The sequence below is a fragment of the Haliotis rufescens genome, unplaced genomic scaffold, assembly GCF_023055435.1.
Source record: "Haliotis rufescens isolate VD_foot unplaced genomic scaffold, xgHalRufe1.0.p SCAF_13, whole genome shotgun sequence".
Taxonomy (NCBI): Eukaryota; Metazoa; Mollusca; class Gastropoda; order Lepetellida; family Haliotidae; genus Haliotis; species Haliotis rufescens.
In genome coordinates, this window is record NW_025963813.1 from 15,606,162 (window position 1) to 15,624,339 (window position 18,178).

An 18,178-nucleotide genomic window follows, 5' to 3' on the forward strand; every position below is an offset into this window, starting at 1 on the left:
AAGTCACATTCACGGGTAATCTAGGAGATTTAAGCGATGTCGATGTTAGTAGACTCCTTAAAAACACTTCTTACAATATTACTCACAACGACGATAATAAATGGACTATGGTTGAAGCAAACATCGAGTGGCTACTGAATATCGTCATTACCCCACCTTATGTGATGATGGGTAAGGGACATAATTTAATTAAGATAATAAATAGTGGCATCGTACTCGCGGCTTATATCCCGTCAAAACGAAAAAGTGTGTTAGTTACCCCCCTGCCAGAAAACCCAGGTCATATGATATATAGTCGTCCGGCCTTAAAAAATGTTACTTTAAATTTGGTTACTGAATTCGAAGATATTAAAGATAACTTGAGTGCAATACCTAATCTTTCTACGCTTATTATTGAAGTCTTGTTCGGAGATGCACCGGAAGATGCCTTCGATATATTACCAGGTCTATCGATTAAATGGTTCAAGAATCACGAGCGTCAACGTTGCAGTATTATTCATATCGGAGCATCGCCCGTTGCAACCCTCGAGGGGGTCCAAATTATTAAAAGTGACAGTATTTCTCTTTCTAAGATATTCTTGCCGTATAATATACATTTGATAAGGTTGATGTATAGTCTCAAAACATTTAAGCAAGACCAATTAAAGACTATTATATGATCGTTATATACACTATGAGTTTATATCCGGCGCTCAATGAAGCATTTGAAAAGATGGATACCGTTGATGGATTTCGATTACATCAAATAAGCGACATAAAACATCGAATAGGGAAGGAGAGGGAGTTGAGACTTGGATTGTATAAAAAGTATCGCAGAGCCGTGAATGCTCTGGACGGAGTTAACACCGCTCTTGTAGTATCTGGCATGGGACTCGGTGTAGCGGGTATCGGTTTACTATCAACTATAATCGCCGCGCCTATCGTGCTCGGCATGGAAATAACCGCTGGAGTCTCGGGACTGGCAGGAATAGCGATAAAATTCATTTCTCGTAGGTTACAAAAGAAAGCATTAAAACACGATAGTATTCGGATACTCGCCGAAGCAAAGTTGAACAGCATTGAGGATCATATTTCGACAGCAATGGCCGATTGTAAGATATCCGAGGATGAGTTTCGTTTAGTGCTGTCGGAGCTCAACAAATACAATAAAATGAAGCAGGAGATTCGATCAAAATCTCGTAAGACCAGTGGTATTAGCGAAGACGAGAAAAAAAAGTTCATAGAAGAGGGGAGGCAACAAGCGCGTCAATTATTCCGTGCCAAAACCAAAGAACTGGTTGGAGATTAAAAATAGATTGTTTACTATCGTGTGATTACATTTAGACAAATGCTAACATAAATATATAATAATGGAGAAAGCTATTCAATGGAAAGAATTACCACAAGGTTTTTATTATATCAGTGATGTCAAACCAACCAAATACGGTTATCAATTGTTTCTTATCAATTTACAAAAAGAGTGTAGTTATATAGTCTGGTCTCCTAGTAAAATGAACGAAGAACTTAATAAAAATGTTGAATATCGCTTTATCGATAAAAATAATGAAGAATATTTTTATTACCATTTAGGCTCATCTAAAGCAATGATTGGCCCCAGGTATTGGTAGTGGTCCAGAACCATCATTACCTATACAAATTTATATCATTGACTCCACCTAGAGCCAATTTAACTTAATCTTATGACTATCATTAAATCGCATCATCATTTTGGCATAAAAAATTCCTCCTGTAGTAGCAGTATAGGTATATGAATCCTGCTCCAGTGGAAGTGGTCCAGAACCCCTATTACCTATACTACTTAACGCATGACGCGGCCGGGGATCGAACCCCTGATCTTCGGCTCTCGTGGCAGGCGCTCTATCCATTTTACTGCGAGACACAAATATCACCACCCATGCTGTACATATACGTCTACATTATAAAGGAAATATTTCATAACAGTGCTTGTTGCCTGGATACGACTGAAGTTGTGTCGGGAAGGTGCAGGGCATGTTCAAGAACTGCAGCTCGAAACGTCCTTGACTCTCCCGACTCCACACACAGCAACATCGTCAGCGTGATGTATATCCACGTCGAAGCCATGACTACAGGTTGTCAAATGGACGTACTAATAACCGATTCCGAAATAAATTCGTGAAAATGATTTTCGTTGATGTCCAACTGTTGCTGAAGAAGCAGTTGGGCGGCAACGTCTTATCTTCACGGGAGCGTGGTAAATGCTGAAGAAGGTCACGTGTTATTACCTGACATGCGCGTGACGACACGGTTTTTTCGAGAACGCAAAAAGCGGCGTCTCGTTAAGGAAGGCGTTATTCCTGGGTCAACAAGGAGAGAGCGCTGTGACCTGTCCTAGATAAAGTTGTGGTGGGGGCTTTGTCAGCCGAGAAACAACAGATCATGGGAACAATAATTAGATATGTTTCTTTGAATCCCTGTATCATCTGTTGATTCTGCAGACGCTATACATTGGAAACCAATCGCAAATGGTTACGTCAGTGTTAAGATGATCCCTTTGTCGTTATGAAATATATATATATATATGTCTTTTGTGTGTGTGTGTGTGTGTGTGTGTGTGTGTGTGTGTGTGTGTGTGTGTGTGTGTGTGTGTGGTGATATAAGCATGGTAACAGTAGCGATATACCGGTAAGTAGACACTGTGAGAGTGATATATACATGGAATGAGGTGATATTAAAGTAATGTATACATTTTAGGAGGAGACAAAGGTTACCTATACATGGAATGAGTTGATATTGAAGTAATGTATACATTTTAGGAGGAGACATAAAGGTTATATAGACATGGAACGAGGAGATATTGAAGTGATATATATATTTTAGGAGGAGACATAAAGGTTATATATACATGGGATGAGATGATATTGAATTGATGTATACATTTTAGAAGGAGACATAAAGGTTATATATACATGGAATGAGGTGATATTGAAGAGATGTATATACATTTTAGGAGGAGACATAAAGGTTATATGCACATGGAATGAGGTGATATTGAAGTGATGTTTACATTTTAGGAGGAGACATAAAGGTTGTTTATACATGGAATGAGGTGATATTGAAGTGATGTATCTATTTTAGGAGGAGACATAAAGATTATATATACATGGAATGAGGTGATATTGAAGTGACGGATACATTTTAGGAGGAGCCATAAAGGTTATATGCGCTTGGAACGAGGTGATATTGAAGTGATGTTTATATTTTAGGAGGAGACATAAAGGTTATATATACATGGAATGAGGCGATATTGAAGTGATGTCTGCATTTTAGGAGGAGACATAAAGGTTATATATACATGGGATGAGGTGATATTGAAGTGATATATATATTTTAGGAGGAGACATAAAGGTGATATATACATGGAATGAGGTGATATTGAAGTGATATATATATTTTAGGAGGAGACAAAGGTTACATATACATGGAATGAGTTGATATTGAAGTAATGTATACATTTTAGGAGGAGACATAAAGGTTATATAGACATGGAACAAGGAGATAGTGAAGTGATGTATATATTTTAGGAGGAGACATAAAGGTTATATAGACATGGAATGAGGTGATATTGAAGTGACATATACATGTTAGGAGGAGGCATAAAGGTTATTTTCCATTGAATGAGGTGTTATTGAAGAGATGTATACATTTTAGGAGGAGACATAAAGGTTATATGCACATGGAATGAGGTGATATTGAAGAGATGTATACATTTTAGAGGAGACATAAAGGTTATATGCACCTGGAATGAGGTGATATTGAAGAGATGTATACATTTTAGAAGGAGACATAAAGGTTATATGTACATGGAATGAGTTGATATTGAAGTGATGTATACATTTTAGGAGGAGACATAAAGGTTATATATACATGGAGTGAGGTGATATTGAAGTAATGTATGCATTTTAGGAGGAGACACAAAGGTTATATAGACATGGAATAAGGTGATATTGAAGTGATGTATCTATTTTAGGAAGAGACATAAAGGTTATATATACATGGAATGAGGTGATATTGAAGTGACATATACATCTTAGGAGGAGACATAAAGGTTACTTTTCATTGAATGAGGTGTTATTGAAGAGATGTATACATTTTAGGAGGAGACATAAAGGTTATATGCACATGGAATGAGGTGATATTGAAGAGATGTATACATTTTAGAAGGGGACATAAAGGTTATATGTATATGGAATGAGTTGATATTGAAGTGATGTATACATTTTAGTAGGAGACATAAAGGTAATATAGACATGGAATGAGGTGATATTGAAGTAATGTATACATTTTAGGAGGAGACATAAAGGTTATATAGACATGGAACGAGGAGATAGTGAAGTGATGTATATATTTTACGAGGAGACATAAAGGTTATATAGACATGGAATGAGGTGATATTGAAGTGACATATACATCTTAGGAGGAGACATAAAGGTTATTTTTCATTGAATGAGGTGTTATTGAAGAAATGTATACATATTAGGAGGAGACATAAAGGTTATATGCACATGGAATGAGGTGATATTGAAGAGATGTATACATTTTAGGAGGAGACATAAAGGTTATATGCACCTGGAATGAGGTGATATTGAAGAGATGTATACATTTTAGAAGGAGACATAAAGGTTATATGTACATGGAATGAGTTGATATTGAAGTGATGTATACATTTTAGGAGGAGACATAAAGGTTATATATACATGGAATGAGGTGATATTGAAGTAATGTATGCATTTTAGGAGGAGACACAAAGGTTATATAGACATGGAATAAGGTGATATTGAAGTGACATATACATTTTAGGAGGAGGCATAAAGGTTATTTTTCATTGAATGAGGTCATATTGAAGTGATGTATACATTTTAGGAGGAGACATAAAGGTTATATGCAAATGGAATGAGGTGATATTGAAGTGACATATACATCTTAGGAGGAGACATAAAGGTTATTTTTCATGGAATGAGGTGATAAAGAAGTGATGTATACATAAGAGGAGACAGAAAGGTTATATATACATGGAATGAGGCGATATAGAAGTGATGTTTTCATTTTAAGGTGTGATATAAAGGTTATGTGCGCCTCCTAAGTTAACACCAGAAATAAAATTTATTACGTCAGTTGTACCAAACAGTGTCATTGAATAGCTGCTGTACATGTACTCTGAAAAAGTTTGACGCCAAGACCATACGTCTTCAAGAACTAGCAAGGGCCATCTTGGGCTATCGGGGGAAGCAGCGGCCATCTAGGGCTAGCAAGGGCCATCTGGGGCTAGCAAGGGACATCGAGAGCTATCGGGGCTACCAAGGAACATCAGGAGCTATCGGGGGCTAGCAAAGAACATCGGGGGCTATCAGAGACTAGCAAAGGCCATCAGGGACTATGTATCGGGGGACAGGACATCAGGAGACTTTATGGGAAATGGTGATATCAGCACCACCCTGGGGACCACACGCCGCCGTGGAGAACTGGTTCAGCTGATGGTGAACATTGTCTTGTTTGTGCAGGGATTACTGGTTAATCTTGAGTTTCAGCTTAGCGACCACCTCGGGCTCCTGCAGGGCTATGTTCCTCCCCTCTGTGGGGTCCTCTGAAACAACAGCACGATTCAAGAGAGAGTCAGGTTTCAAACTGTCTAGACTCGATTATTTACAGACCGCCGTCATATAGCTGGAATATTGCTGCGTGCGGCGTTAAACAACATACAAACAAAACAATTGGCTAGAAACAGTTGATAATCGTATTTGGATGGCTTGACATCCCTGATAGGATATACGCCTTGTGGTCATTCTCGCCATTTGATAATTTGATCTCGGTACATAAATGCTTTGACAAATTTTCAAGTTCTTCTTTTGTTGATTTGTAATCGTTCATTGTTTTGCACGTTTGTGAACATTTATCTGAATGGTTGTATTGAAGGAACATCAGTATTAATAAATAATGGATAAAATTTAGAACAACCCACGAGGATATTTGAAAGGTAAAGGGGCAATACAAAAACTAGCACAAGCAGCTAAAGTATCTGAAGATGTTGCTAAGGATTTGTTAAAGAAACAAGCAATATGGCAAATATACCGGACTAGCTATTAGTTTCCTAAATCTTTCTTCCTCTTTAGATCTGACCAATTTTACATCAACGCGCTTCCGTAGATTCTCCATAGTTTTATCATAGTTATTCATGAGGTTCATAGGTTCCTTTTAGAAAACACCCGGAGCCTTCTTTCTTAAATCTGTCTTCAGCCTTATATTGGGTTCCATCCAAGGGATTGAACCAAACTTAAGAACTCAGTGTATTTTCTTTAGCTTCATTCCCAATGATAAATATAACTGGAGATTTCTATAGTGGACTATATATTTTGTCTTATCCATCAAATTTGGTACGAGTTTTTCAACATTAGCTAACCTTGTCTTTCCCATCAAGTTGTGTTGATATTCTGACATCCAATCACTGTTTACCATTAATCTTTCAGGACCTAGCGGATGGTGTTTATGTAACTTTTGGGGGTATGCTAAGTCAACTTCTGGTATGTACCCTCATCAGAATCTTTGGGAATATTATTCACATCGTCATTGTCTACCTACTTAAACCACCTGCAAAACTACAGCAAATCCATACAAATTGTTTGTATGTAATGGGTGTATCAGGTTTACTCGGACCATATCCTTCAACTTATTTATTATAGGCCTTTGGGTATCTTTTCGCTGCCATTGATATACCACCACTTAATCCTTTCTCAACAAACCAGTGCATATCATAATCAGTGAAAGTTTAAGTTCTACATTAGTCTTTTTCAACAATGCATCCCACGAGAGTCCGGGACTGGAATAGTACCATGCTGGATCCAAGCCTTATTGATTTAAACATGTCTTTCTAAATATCTCAAATATGTCGGTGAGTTATTGAACATCAGCTTTTAAGTGTAGATCATGATTCATTCTTATAGCTTTTTTTTACCCAAACATAAAGAACATGTTTATAATCAGCATCAGTTTTTTTAGATTCTTTTAAGTCACTATGTATCGGATATAACACGCCTCCTGAGCTTTGGCTTTTTCCTCGTTCGCGGTTTTATATGTTCAACCCAAACTGAGGAACCGTGTTTTATCCAACTTATGAACCGTCAAATAGGAAAAAAATACCAGAAAAAATACGAAAACATTGACATACCTTATAGTGAAAAATCTTCCCGTTTGATTACAATATAGATCTTGATTATCGATCAGATCGTCTTGAATGCGCGCCGCCATTTTGTTGGAATCTGATTGGTCATTAGGGTGGACATAGAAGGGACATAACTCGTAATAGCCACTGGTGGTGCTAAGATTGAGCATGGAAATTCCAGCCTAGTTCGGCAAGGGTGGGAACAAGACCTTTTTAGCCAGTTAAGTCCCGTGCCTCGGGATCATGGTGAGCGTGTGAGTGATTTAAATGCCTATTTGCACAATTTGGAAGGGAAATCGAACAAAGGACTTTCTCGTGACGCGACTGGGCTACCGTGTTGACCATAATTACTTCGGGGAATACAAGTATTTGTAAAACTCATGAAACAAATACTGTTATTTAAGAGGCGGTGGGGTAGCCTAGTGTTAAAGTGTTCGATCGTCACGCCGAAGACCCAGATTCGATTCCCCACATGGGTTTCAATGTGTGAAGCCAAATTCTGGTGTCCCTTGCTGGAATATTGCTAAAAGCGGCGTAAAACTATAGTCACTCAATCACTCACTCACTCAATATTAAAGGAATAAGTAAAACCAACAAAAAATGTTTCGTCATTATACAAATGTATTAAAAAGAATTCCCTTCCAATCATAATGACAAAAATGTTGTCGATTAATGTCTAAGACATAGAGAATCTCACCCGAGTGTCTTTTGATATCACAGATATAAACGAGTATTGATATATTTGATATCAAAAGATACTCGGGTGAGATTTTATTTATCATCAAACATCATTTGTCCAATTTTATCAGTGTGTAGACTGTAATAAGTAATAAGTGTAAAAAAATACTGCTTACAGCTTCAGTGGCAGAGCCATGAGTGTTGTCATTTGAATCTGACGTCATGGTAACCAATGACGTCACAATGGTCTCAAAAGCATCGTAATGCAATTTCATTGCAGCGATATCTACAATGTGGATGATAAATTCACAAATACCCACAACCTTGCAACGTATTAATCACATAAAATCTTGGCTAAAAGGCAACACGAGACTATAGTACAGAGGGTGCGGTAGGTTATCTACATCTCATGATCAGTTGATGAAGACAAGGGTTGTAATGACACTTCAGTACATAAAGCATACTTCATTAACCATACTGTTTAACTGACAACTAATCATACGCATATTCTTGTGTAATATCATCAACGCATCACATACACATCTGCAAGTCTGAATGCACTTTACAAAAACATGAGAAACTGTTTGGTACCATTACTCAGACGAACATGAACAGACAAGAATACGCACACTCACACGCACCCGCATGAGAGAAACTAGTTTTAATTTGAAAGCAACATATATTGAGTACATGAAATAATATTTTGACACGCAGCAGACATATTACAAATAGAAGTATTCCACTTATCAACAGGGATGCTATCAATGTTGTATTAACAGTTTATATATTCAAACTGTAATCCAGTTATTACTCTAGATACAGTCCTACCTGTTTGTTAGGTCCCTGCTTACAATGCCATGTATTTTTCCAAGAACGGATATCCGCAGTGCAAAATGCCCTGATTGTAATGGCACCAAGGTTATAATACCAGTGCAAATATATTTTTATTAACAAACGTTCCATGTCCCTGGTTATATTGCCATTTTATTTTTATGTGACCAAACATTTTAATTTAGTCAATCTTTTAGAGATAATTCTCTCTTCTAAATCAACAAACTAATTGCATTGATCTCAGGCGTTTTCATAACTTTGAATTAATTCAATGTTTGAATTAAGTCTGACTGTACTTGCAGTCGAACAAAATATTTCAATTTATGCTGATCATTAGAGCCAAAGGCAAACTTCGACAAACTTTCAAACTACCAATCAGACTGTATCACTCCCATATCAAATGCATTTTATGCAGCAGAAGAATGTTCAGTCTAAAAACAAGAAACAAATTCGCTTACATTGTATTTATGATTCTTTAGCAATGAAACAAGTCAAACGTCGTCGGTTTGGTTTACGACAATAGGGAGAGATGTAGCGTTCGATTTGGATAAGATTCTTGAATCGAAGCCTCAATCAGGTGTTACGTGTCATCTTCATTTGAGAAACAGTGTTAAGACCAGGGACAGGTAGATAGTTAGTTGAATGCTGTCGCGACCGCAGCAACCAGATGCCTTGTCGTAGTCGTTACCGTTGTCCCAGCTGTACTTCCGTCCAAACAGAGTCGCAGACAACAACGGGAGATCCAGGGGATTCTTTGTGACGAGACTTCCGTTCTTGAAACTCAACTGCGTCTGCCCTAAAGCGAGACTTCCGGTGTCTGACATCAGCACTTCAGGGAAGATGTAGGGTGTGCTGAATGTGCCCCGGATGTCAATGTTGGAGAAGATGGAGCTGCCATCAAATGTTGGTGTACCACAGCTTGAATAGGATGAATTGGCACATTTAAGCATTGTACATATTTGAAGGTAATATTGTCCCTCGTATGTGTGAAGACCATCAAATGCGCCGAGAGCATACATGTCACCTTCATTAAGGTTGGCCGTGTACGTAGCGTGACAACAGAGAGCGTTGTGGCAGACCTTGATTTCGTCAGCGTGAGGATCTCGGAGGGATACAAAGTTTAACAGATCATTGAAAAGATTGGACTTAAACTCAAACTGATCCACGCTGAGCATCCTCGAGTCTGGTTTGGGTTGGTCCTCGACAGGACGACGTGCAGCTTTATCCATAATATCGATGTCTGCAATAAGGAGTTTACCGCCTCCAGTCCCGATGGTGTCATTGTAGTTGTATACCGCAGCGCCATCTGGCGTGTAAATACCACTGCCGTGAAACCTGTCCCCGGGCCGATGGATGTTTGCGTCCAGGAAGTTCACGCCCATCCCCATGGCGAATGCTGAGTGGAATTGCACCGCGGCCAGGAGGGGAAGGGCGTCGATTCACGCTGTAGGGAACACGATGTTGCCCACACTGAGGTCTTCAATGAGAGATATTGCTGGCTTCTCAAACATAATGTCAAAGCTGGTGAAGACACCAAATCTGCCAAACGGCGTCTCAAACACGACGTTCTCTGCTTCAGTTGGTTCTGGTATTCAACTGGTATTCAAAGAAGAGATGCTTTTTGTGGTACCTCGCGATGAGTGTACCGTTCGGGTCGAACACAATGTCCGTGTTGTATTGGTAGTGGCAGGGTTGTATATCACCGTAGTTGGCTACCAGGTAGAGCGCGTTGTCACAAGCCATGCAGCTCAGACGTCGTTGGACGTCGACGTTGGGTATGTCTGCGGGAGCTGTACGTCACGTTTCTTGGGTCTGGGATTGTTTCCATATACGGTCTTATTGTTGTTCTTTTAAACCGCATGCCGTATATGCCATCTTCGGGTGTGACCAGAATATCAACACTCTGAAAGGAACAGAATATGGTACAATTTCATTTTAATAGAGATCACAATCAAATGTAATTATTAAATAGAATATTAACAGGTATGGGTTTTTTCCAATTTATTTGATTGACACTGTAGTGCTTTGTTAGAATAACAACAGGATTGGTCGCCACGAAAAGATAACGCTGCATATTACAGATGTGTATATTATTATAAGTGTATAGCTTCACAGTGACATTATCACATGTTGGGACCGCCTCCGTGGTCTAGTGGTAGAGCGTCCGCCCGGAAGGTCCGGGGTTCGATCCCCGGCCGCGTCATACCAAAAGACGTTAAAAGATGGTACTTGATGTTACCCTGTCTGGCGCTCGGGATTAAGGGGCTAAAACAAGGACTGGTCGGCTCGGACTCAGTACACTGTGTCTGAGTGGGGTATTCATGTTCAACTGCGGCATGGTATCTCAGTGAGCTAGCACTATAAATCGGCATCAGTCCGGACTAGTACAAGCAGCCACACAAACACACACACGTACATGCACGTCGCAATATAAGTGCAATAATCTTGGACGCGACGTTAAACCTCATTTCACCTCACCTATCACATGTTGGTCGGTGTGACCTGTAGTTGGGTCAGCGTACACCCTATCACTGTGTGGATCCAATTTCCCAACATGGAACGCAATACCACTGGTAAACATACTCATAGTTTTTGAAGAGGATTAACCTCAACTGACTGTAAAACTATCGCTGCTCATATTAAGCAAATATTGATGATACAAGAATGTAAATATGTCATACACTCAACACGTTTTTCATTAGCATACACGTACTGACCAAAGTCCGATCATGACATCCCGGTACAGCTGTTATAGTGAATATATTATGTGCCAAATGAAGGTCGTATTTCTTTTCTTTGTGACCTTCACTGTAATTATATAAAGTTCCCCTTATCGCCGAGCTACACAACACGAGAGTTTCCCATCATTTTTTAAACAGAAATAGTCACAAGCTGCACCTTAATAGGCTATATGCAGCCTCAAGTTGAAAGGTCATAACGGTTAACCCTTAAAGATCCAGGTCAGAAGCAACTAATGGGATCGGTGTTCAGGCTCGCGGACTTGGCTGATGCATGTCATTGTATCCTCATTGCGTGGATCAATGCTCATGATGGCAATTTCTGGATTGTGTGGTTCAGACTTGATTATTTACAGACCGCCGCCATTTAACTGGAATATTGTTGAGTGCGACGTTCAACAACAAACAAACAAACATAACAGGTCTATGGACAATACAAGTTTTGATGCGACAAAATGTAATGAATATACAACAGCTGCCAAAACAATGTAACGCAATTCGTTGTTAGATGTATGGGGTTGTTTTCTTTGGGAGAGAAAATAATTACAATTCGGAGTATTTCTGCTACAAAATACCACTGGTCAATGGCACATGTTACATTTGTTTATCAGCAGTTTAATCGCTACGAAATGATTTTTGTCTGTTCAACAATGCTAATAGATAATGAATGTCTACAAAGGTAATGCATCTTTATTATTTAACGAAGGCTTACATTTAAAGTAATTTGTAGGTACAAATCATATTCTTGTAAGTTTGTCTTTATTGTAAGACCGCCTTCGTGGTCTAATGGTAGAGTGTCCGGAGAGTGGTAGGTCCGGGGTTCGATCCCCGGTCGCGTCATACCAAAAGACGTTGAAAGATAGTTCTAACCTTCTGGCGCTCGGCTTTAAGCGGCTAAAACAAGGACTGGTCAGGCCGGAGTCAGTCTACTGTGTCTGAGTGGGGTACTCATGTTTAACTGCGGCACGGTATCTGCGGCACTGGCACTGGTACAAGCAGCCACACACACACACACACACACACACACACGTGCATGCACGTCGCTGTGTAAGTGCTATATTCTTGGACGCGACGTTAAACCCCATTTCACCTTACCTTTGTCGCAAGTCTCTATTAAATCTTTCGGAAATGATTAAACATACCATCTTATAGACACACTAAGAAATGCTATAATATGAGTGAGTGAGTGAGTTAATGCTTTACGTCACATCGGCAATATTTCAGCCATATCGTGACGATAAATGTTAATACATACAGTTTGAACTTAATTAAAACCTGTCATCGATGGACAGTAAAATTACTAGAATATCACAGTTTATTATTTAAAACTAGCATACAACTATAAAAAAGATAACACTATAAATTACGGTACAATATAAAAAAGGCTATAGTTCGCCAGCAGCTGAAGGTAGATCACCATGCTAGGGTCAATGGGGACTTACAGTACTTTTGCTACCTGCATGGACCCCAGCCGGATTTACATCATCCCTTCAGGTGTTGGCGATTATTAACATATTTAGCCATATTAAAATAACATATATACTACGATTAAAGACTGTGGCAAGAACAAATCTACTTTGAATGACGTGGTCTTATATACCCTCTCCAGGGGACAATCATTTTACATTACTTCAACCCCCTTCGAGGATACAGCCACTAACAAACTTAGTTATTGCATTTATTCTGCCAATCATAAAAAGTGTATTATATAGACAACATATGAATCAAAATTTATGGTACAATTCAATTTCTTTTAAAAAACCAATAACTAAATGAGAACTGATATTAAAAAGATCCTTAATAGATGAAACATTGAAATAAGTATCCCTTGTGATGGCAAAATCAATACAGTCAAGCAGGACATGCTTGACTGTGATTCTTTCATCACAAGGGATACAAAACGGAGGATCTTCACCTTGTAACAAATACTCATGTGTATATCTGGAATGGCCAATACGACATCGTCGCATAATGACCTCTTCAAATCTGGACTGACATCCCAAGTAGGTGTAACCGATATTGGGTTTAATTTCATGTAATTTATTGATACCTACTTGGGTGTCCCACTTCTTTTGCATAAGATCTCTGATGTAAGATCTAATCACGGGTTTAAAATCAGTGTACGGGATCAGAAGTGGTGTCACAGATTTGTTGAGTGCTGCTTTGGCAGCAGCATCGGCCATTGTGTTACCGATAATTCCAACGTGGCTAGGTAACCAACAAAAGACGATGTCGTACTGGCCAGTCGCAAGATCGTTATGTAATTCAATTATTTGACGTAAAAGTGGATGTTCAGATGAAATATTTTTAATGGCCTGAAGACAGGAAAGGGAATCAGAAAAGATGATGAACTGTTTATGTTTAGACTGAGTATTAATATATTTGAGAGCTGTTAATATTGCCTGTGATTCTGCTGTAAAAATTGAACTGTCATTCGGTAATCTGGATGATATTGTTCTGGATCCAATGACAGTGGCGCTAGCAACTGCGTCACCGTCCTTGGATCCATCAGTAAATATGGACTTGGAAGTGCTGTAAGTGCTTCTTAATTGATTATATTCTTGCTGATACATTAGTTGGTTAGTGTCTGATTTCTTTAGTTTAGTTAAGGAAAGATCTACTTGCGGCTTTACTAGTTGCCACGGAGGAGACGACAGTATTTGAGTGGGAGAGATGTTATTTAGGTCAATTTTTGCAGCAGATATTTCAGGTTTTATTCTTAGTCCAAGGGGTGGAGTGAGGGATTGTTTCTTTTGATACAGATCCTCATACATAGGATGAAAAACGCAGTCATAAGCTGGATTAGATGGATTTGAAAATAGTTTAGTGACGTATTGCAATGACAGTTTTATACGACGTTGTTTTAGTGATGGCTCATCAGCCTCCACGTACAGACTATTAATGGGTGAAGTCCTGAATGCACCAAGGCAAAGCCGCAGGGCTTGATGATGTATTGTATCTAATAATGTTAAATTACTTTTACAGGCTCCACCATAGATGATGGAGCCATAATCCAGTTTGGAGCGGATAAGGGCTCTGTAGAGTAGGAGTAGGGTTTTCTGATCCCCTCCCCACTTTGAATTGGAAACGACTTTCAGAAGGTCAAGGGCCTTCAGGCATTTATTTTTCAAATATTTTATGTGTGGTAAAAAGGTGAGATGGTGGTCAAAAATAATGCCCAAGAACTTGGCTTCTTTTACAACTTTAATAGGAGTATGATCCAAAACTAGTTCGGGGTCATTATGTGATTTGTATTTTCTACAAAAATGTATACAATTCGTTTTTGATTTTGAAAATTTAAAACCATTTTCTAATGACCATTTATGGATTTTATTAAGACATAACTGTAATTGTCTTTCAATAGTATGCATATTTTTACCACGACATGAAATGTTAAAATCATCCACGAATAAAGATCCATCAATGGAATCGTTTAAAACCGTAGCTAAGCTGTTTATTTTAATACTAAACAATGTGACAGACAAGATACTGCCTTGTGGGACACCCTGATCCTGATTATAATGATCAGACAGGGTAGAACCCACACGAACTTGAAATTGTCTATCTGATAAAAAGTTGGATATAAATTGAGGCAAACGGCCTCGTAATCCAAAATCATGTAAATCTTTTAAAATACCATGTTTCCATGTAGTGTCATAGGCTTTTTCTAAATCGAAAAAGATAGACACTGCATGTTGTTTGTTTATGATGGCATTTTTAACAAAAGTTTCCAAACGAACTAAATGATCGATGGTACTTCTGTTTTTACGAAAACCACATTGTATATTTGTTAATAGATTATTGGTTTCCAGAAACCAAACTAAGCGATTATTGATCATACGTTCCATAGTTTTGCAAACGCAGCTGGTCAAAGAAATTGGTCGATAATTTGAAGGATCAGTATGATCACGACCAGGTTTAGGGATTGGAACAATAATAGCTTCACGCCACGAAGAAGGAAATTCTCCTGAATTCCAGATATCATCAAATATTGTTAAAAGGGTTTCTAGACATGATTGTGGTAAATGTTTGAGGAGTTGATAAGGTATATTATCTGATCCCGAAGCAGTATCATGAGCCTGCCCAAGAGCAGTATGGAGCTCATGCATGGAGAAGATTTCATTATAATCTTCCCCATTATCTGATTTGAAATTGATAGATTTCTTTTCTTGCTGCTCTTGGTAGAATTGGAATTTAGGGACATAATTCGACGAGGAAGAATGTTTAGACAGAGTTTCACCAAGTTTATTGGCAATATCTGAAGAATCTGTCAACAAGTCATCCCCATTTTGAAGATGGTGGATGGTAGTTTTAGAACCCTTACCTTTTATTCTTTTAATCATATTCCATACCCTAGACAATGGAGTACGTGAATTTATTTTAGAGACATATTGTTGCCAAGATTGGCGTTTGTTTTGTTTAAATATGCGCCTGGCTGTAGCATTCAGAATCTTAAATTTATTTAGATTATGCACCATTGGATGGCGACGGAAATAATGCTCGGCCTTTTTCCTGGCCTTCCTAGCTTGCTTGCAAGCATCATTAAACCATGGTTTTCGTATGTGAGGAACCGCAGAGGACTTTGGAATACATTCATCAGCAATTTTTGTTAGTTCATCAGAAAAACATTTGATAGGATCAGGAACCCCAATAAAAAGATTAGGTTTAAGTTTGTGTGTACAGAGAGTTCCATAGTAGGCCCAGTTAGCTTTATTAAAGTTCCATCTTGACGATGGAGGAACATCAGATGGGGTCACAGGCTTTAAAACAGTAGGGAAATGGTCACTTCCACAGAGGTCATTATGGACTGACCATTCAAATTCATTCAGTATTTCTGAATCTGTAATTGACAAATCCAGAGAAGAGTAAGTACCTGTTCCAGGATGTAGATAAGTGTCTGAACCATCATTATATATGCACAAATTGTTATCAGAAATGAAATCTTCTATGGTCTTTCCTTTATTACTGGTATGCGCACTGCCCCAAAGTGGGTTATGTCCATTGAAATCGCCCATAATAATACATGGCTTCGGGAGCTGGTCATACAGGGCCTGAAGGTCAGTCTGCGTCATAGAAGATGATGGAGGGATGTAAACAGAGCATAGAGTTAGAACAATGTGCAGGGTTATACGGACAGCGACAGCTTGAAGTGGGGTATCAAGAGTTACAGGGCTGTGAATAACACCCTGCCTCACCAAGACAGAAGAACCTCCAGTTGCTTTAGCACCCGGAGGTGAATAGAAATGATACGAATTAAACTGTCTGATATCCATTAAATCAGTGGTTTTCAAGTAAGTCTCTTGGAGGCAAAATGCTGATGGTTTATGATCTTGTATTAATAATTGCAAATCATTAAAATTATTTCTTAGTCCTCTGCAATTCCACTGGATGATATTTGGAGAGCAACTCATGGCGGCTCAACCGGTGATCTGGAACGTGGGGGAGGACCACTCCCAGGTATGGAGTTGGAAGGAGTGACCTCCATCTCCAGAGGTTCAAACGAATTGTGAACCTCAACATGGTTAGGCGTATGAGAAGGCACCTCCAGGTGTAGGAGGGCCTTGGCTCGTTTCTTAATCTGTTTCTTTTCTTTATTGGTCAAGTGGGCACCGCCCTTGACCTTTTCCAATGCTTTAACTGTTTCTTGGTCATGATGATCGAATTCAGTCTGTGAAGCTGATGTAGAGACATGTGATGGTGCTCTAGTGATAGGAGGCACATCCTCCAGGGTGATCTGCCGGTCTGTCACCCAGGATAAAGTTGTTTGGCAAGAAGTGGAAATTGTATGAACTTTCTTGACAGGAAGTGGCGAAGAGACGGTAGCAGAATAAGTTTTTGCAGCAGTAGTTTGGGATTGTGGTTGAACTAATCTTTTTGCGTCGTGATACGAGATATTTTGGGTGCATTTTATTTTGAGAATTTGGGACTCGTATATATATGATGTGCAGACTTTCGATGAAGCAACATGGACACCATCGCAGTTTGCACATTTGATAGATTCAGCAGAGCAGTCGGAGCTCTCATGAGCTCCACTACAACGGACGCAGACAGTGGCGCGGGTGCAGAATTTAGCCCCATGGCCAAATTTTTGGCACTTGAAGCATCGGAGTGGGTTTGGTACATATATCTCCACTCCGATGTTGAAATAACCAGCTTTGAGAGAAGTCGGGAGTTTCTGCAGGTCAAAAGTGAACAAGTACGTATTTGTTTTGATGATTTTATCATTTTGTTTTCTGGTGAAACGCTTTACAGCGGTTACACCTTGTACCTTTAGTTCATCTACAATCTCTTCTTCGCTCATGTCAGAAAGACACCGAGCATAGTCTCTAACGATACCCTGACAGGAGTTCAGAGTCCTGTGCTCAGAGACAACAACCTTGGTGTTAACGAACTGCTGTAGTCCCAGCAGGTTAACAGATTGTTGCCTCTGTAAACATTCAACCAGAATTGAACCACTTCGGAGTCGGGTCACATTTTTGACTACTCCGCAGGCACCTTCTATGCCCTTGGAGATAGCAAACGGGTTTAATTTCAATGGACTGCCATCGGCAGAGGCAATGACTATAAACCGAGGCCAAGAAACAGTATTTGGAGGATTATCTTCATCTTCAGATGAAATACAATCGACATGTCTACGTTTGTAGGTCTTTGATGAACCAGAAGAAGCGTGGTGAGACATGGTAGAAGAATAGAATTCAACACCCTTGTTCCCCACCCACCATCGAGTGACAACAAGGACGACGTCGCAGCGGAAGCC

At 39.2% G+C, this 18,178-nt stretch overlaps 2 protein-coding genes across 2 annotated transcripts in view; both read right to left on the reverse strand.

Moving 5' to 3' along the window:
• The window catches only part of LOC124116395 (pantetheinase-like), a 39,258-nt gene that overhangs the window by 18,483 nt on the left and 2,597 nt on the right, over window positions 1-18,178 (reverse strand). The window lies entirely within an intron of this gene.
• Window positions 8,923-10,189, reverse strand: LOC125378594 (pantetheinase-like). The gene has a single exon (XM_048394226.1). The coding sequence runs from the start codon at window positions 10,069-10,071 to the stop codon at window positions 9,277-9,279; it is 795 nt and encodes a 264-aa protein (XP_048250183.1). The 5' UTR covers window positions 10,072-10,189; the 3' UTR covers window positions 8,923-9,276.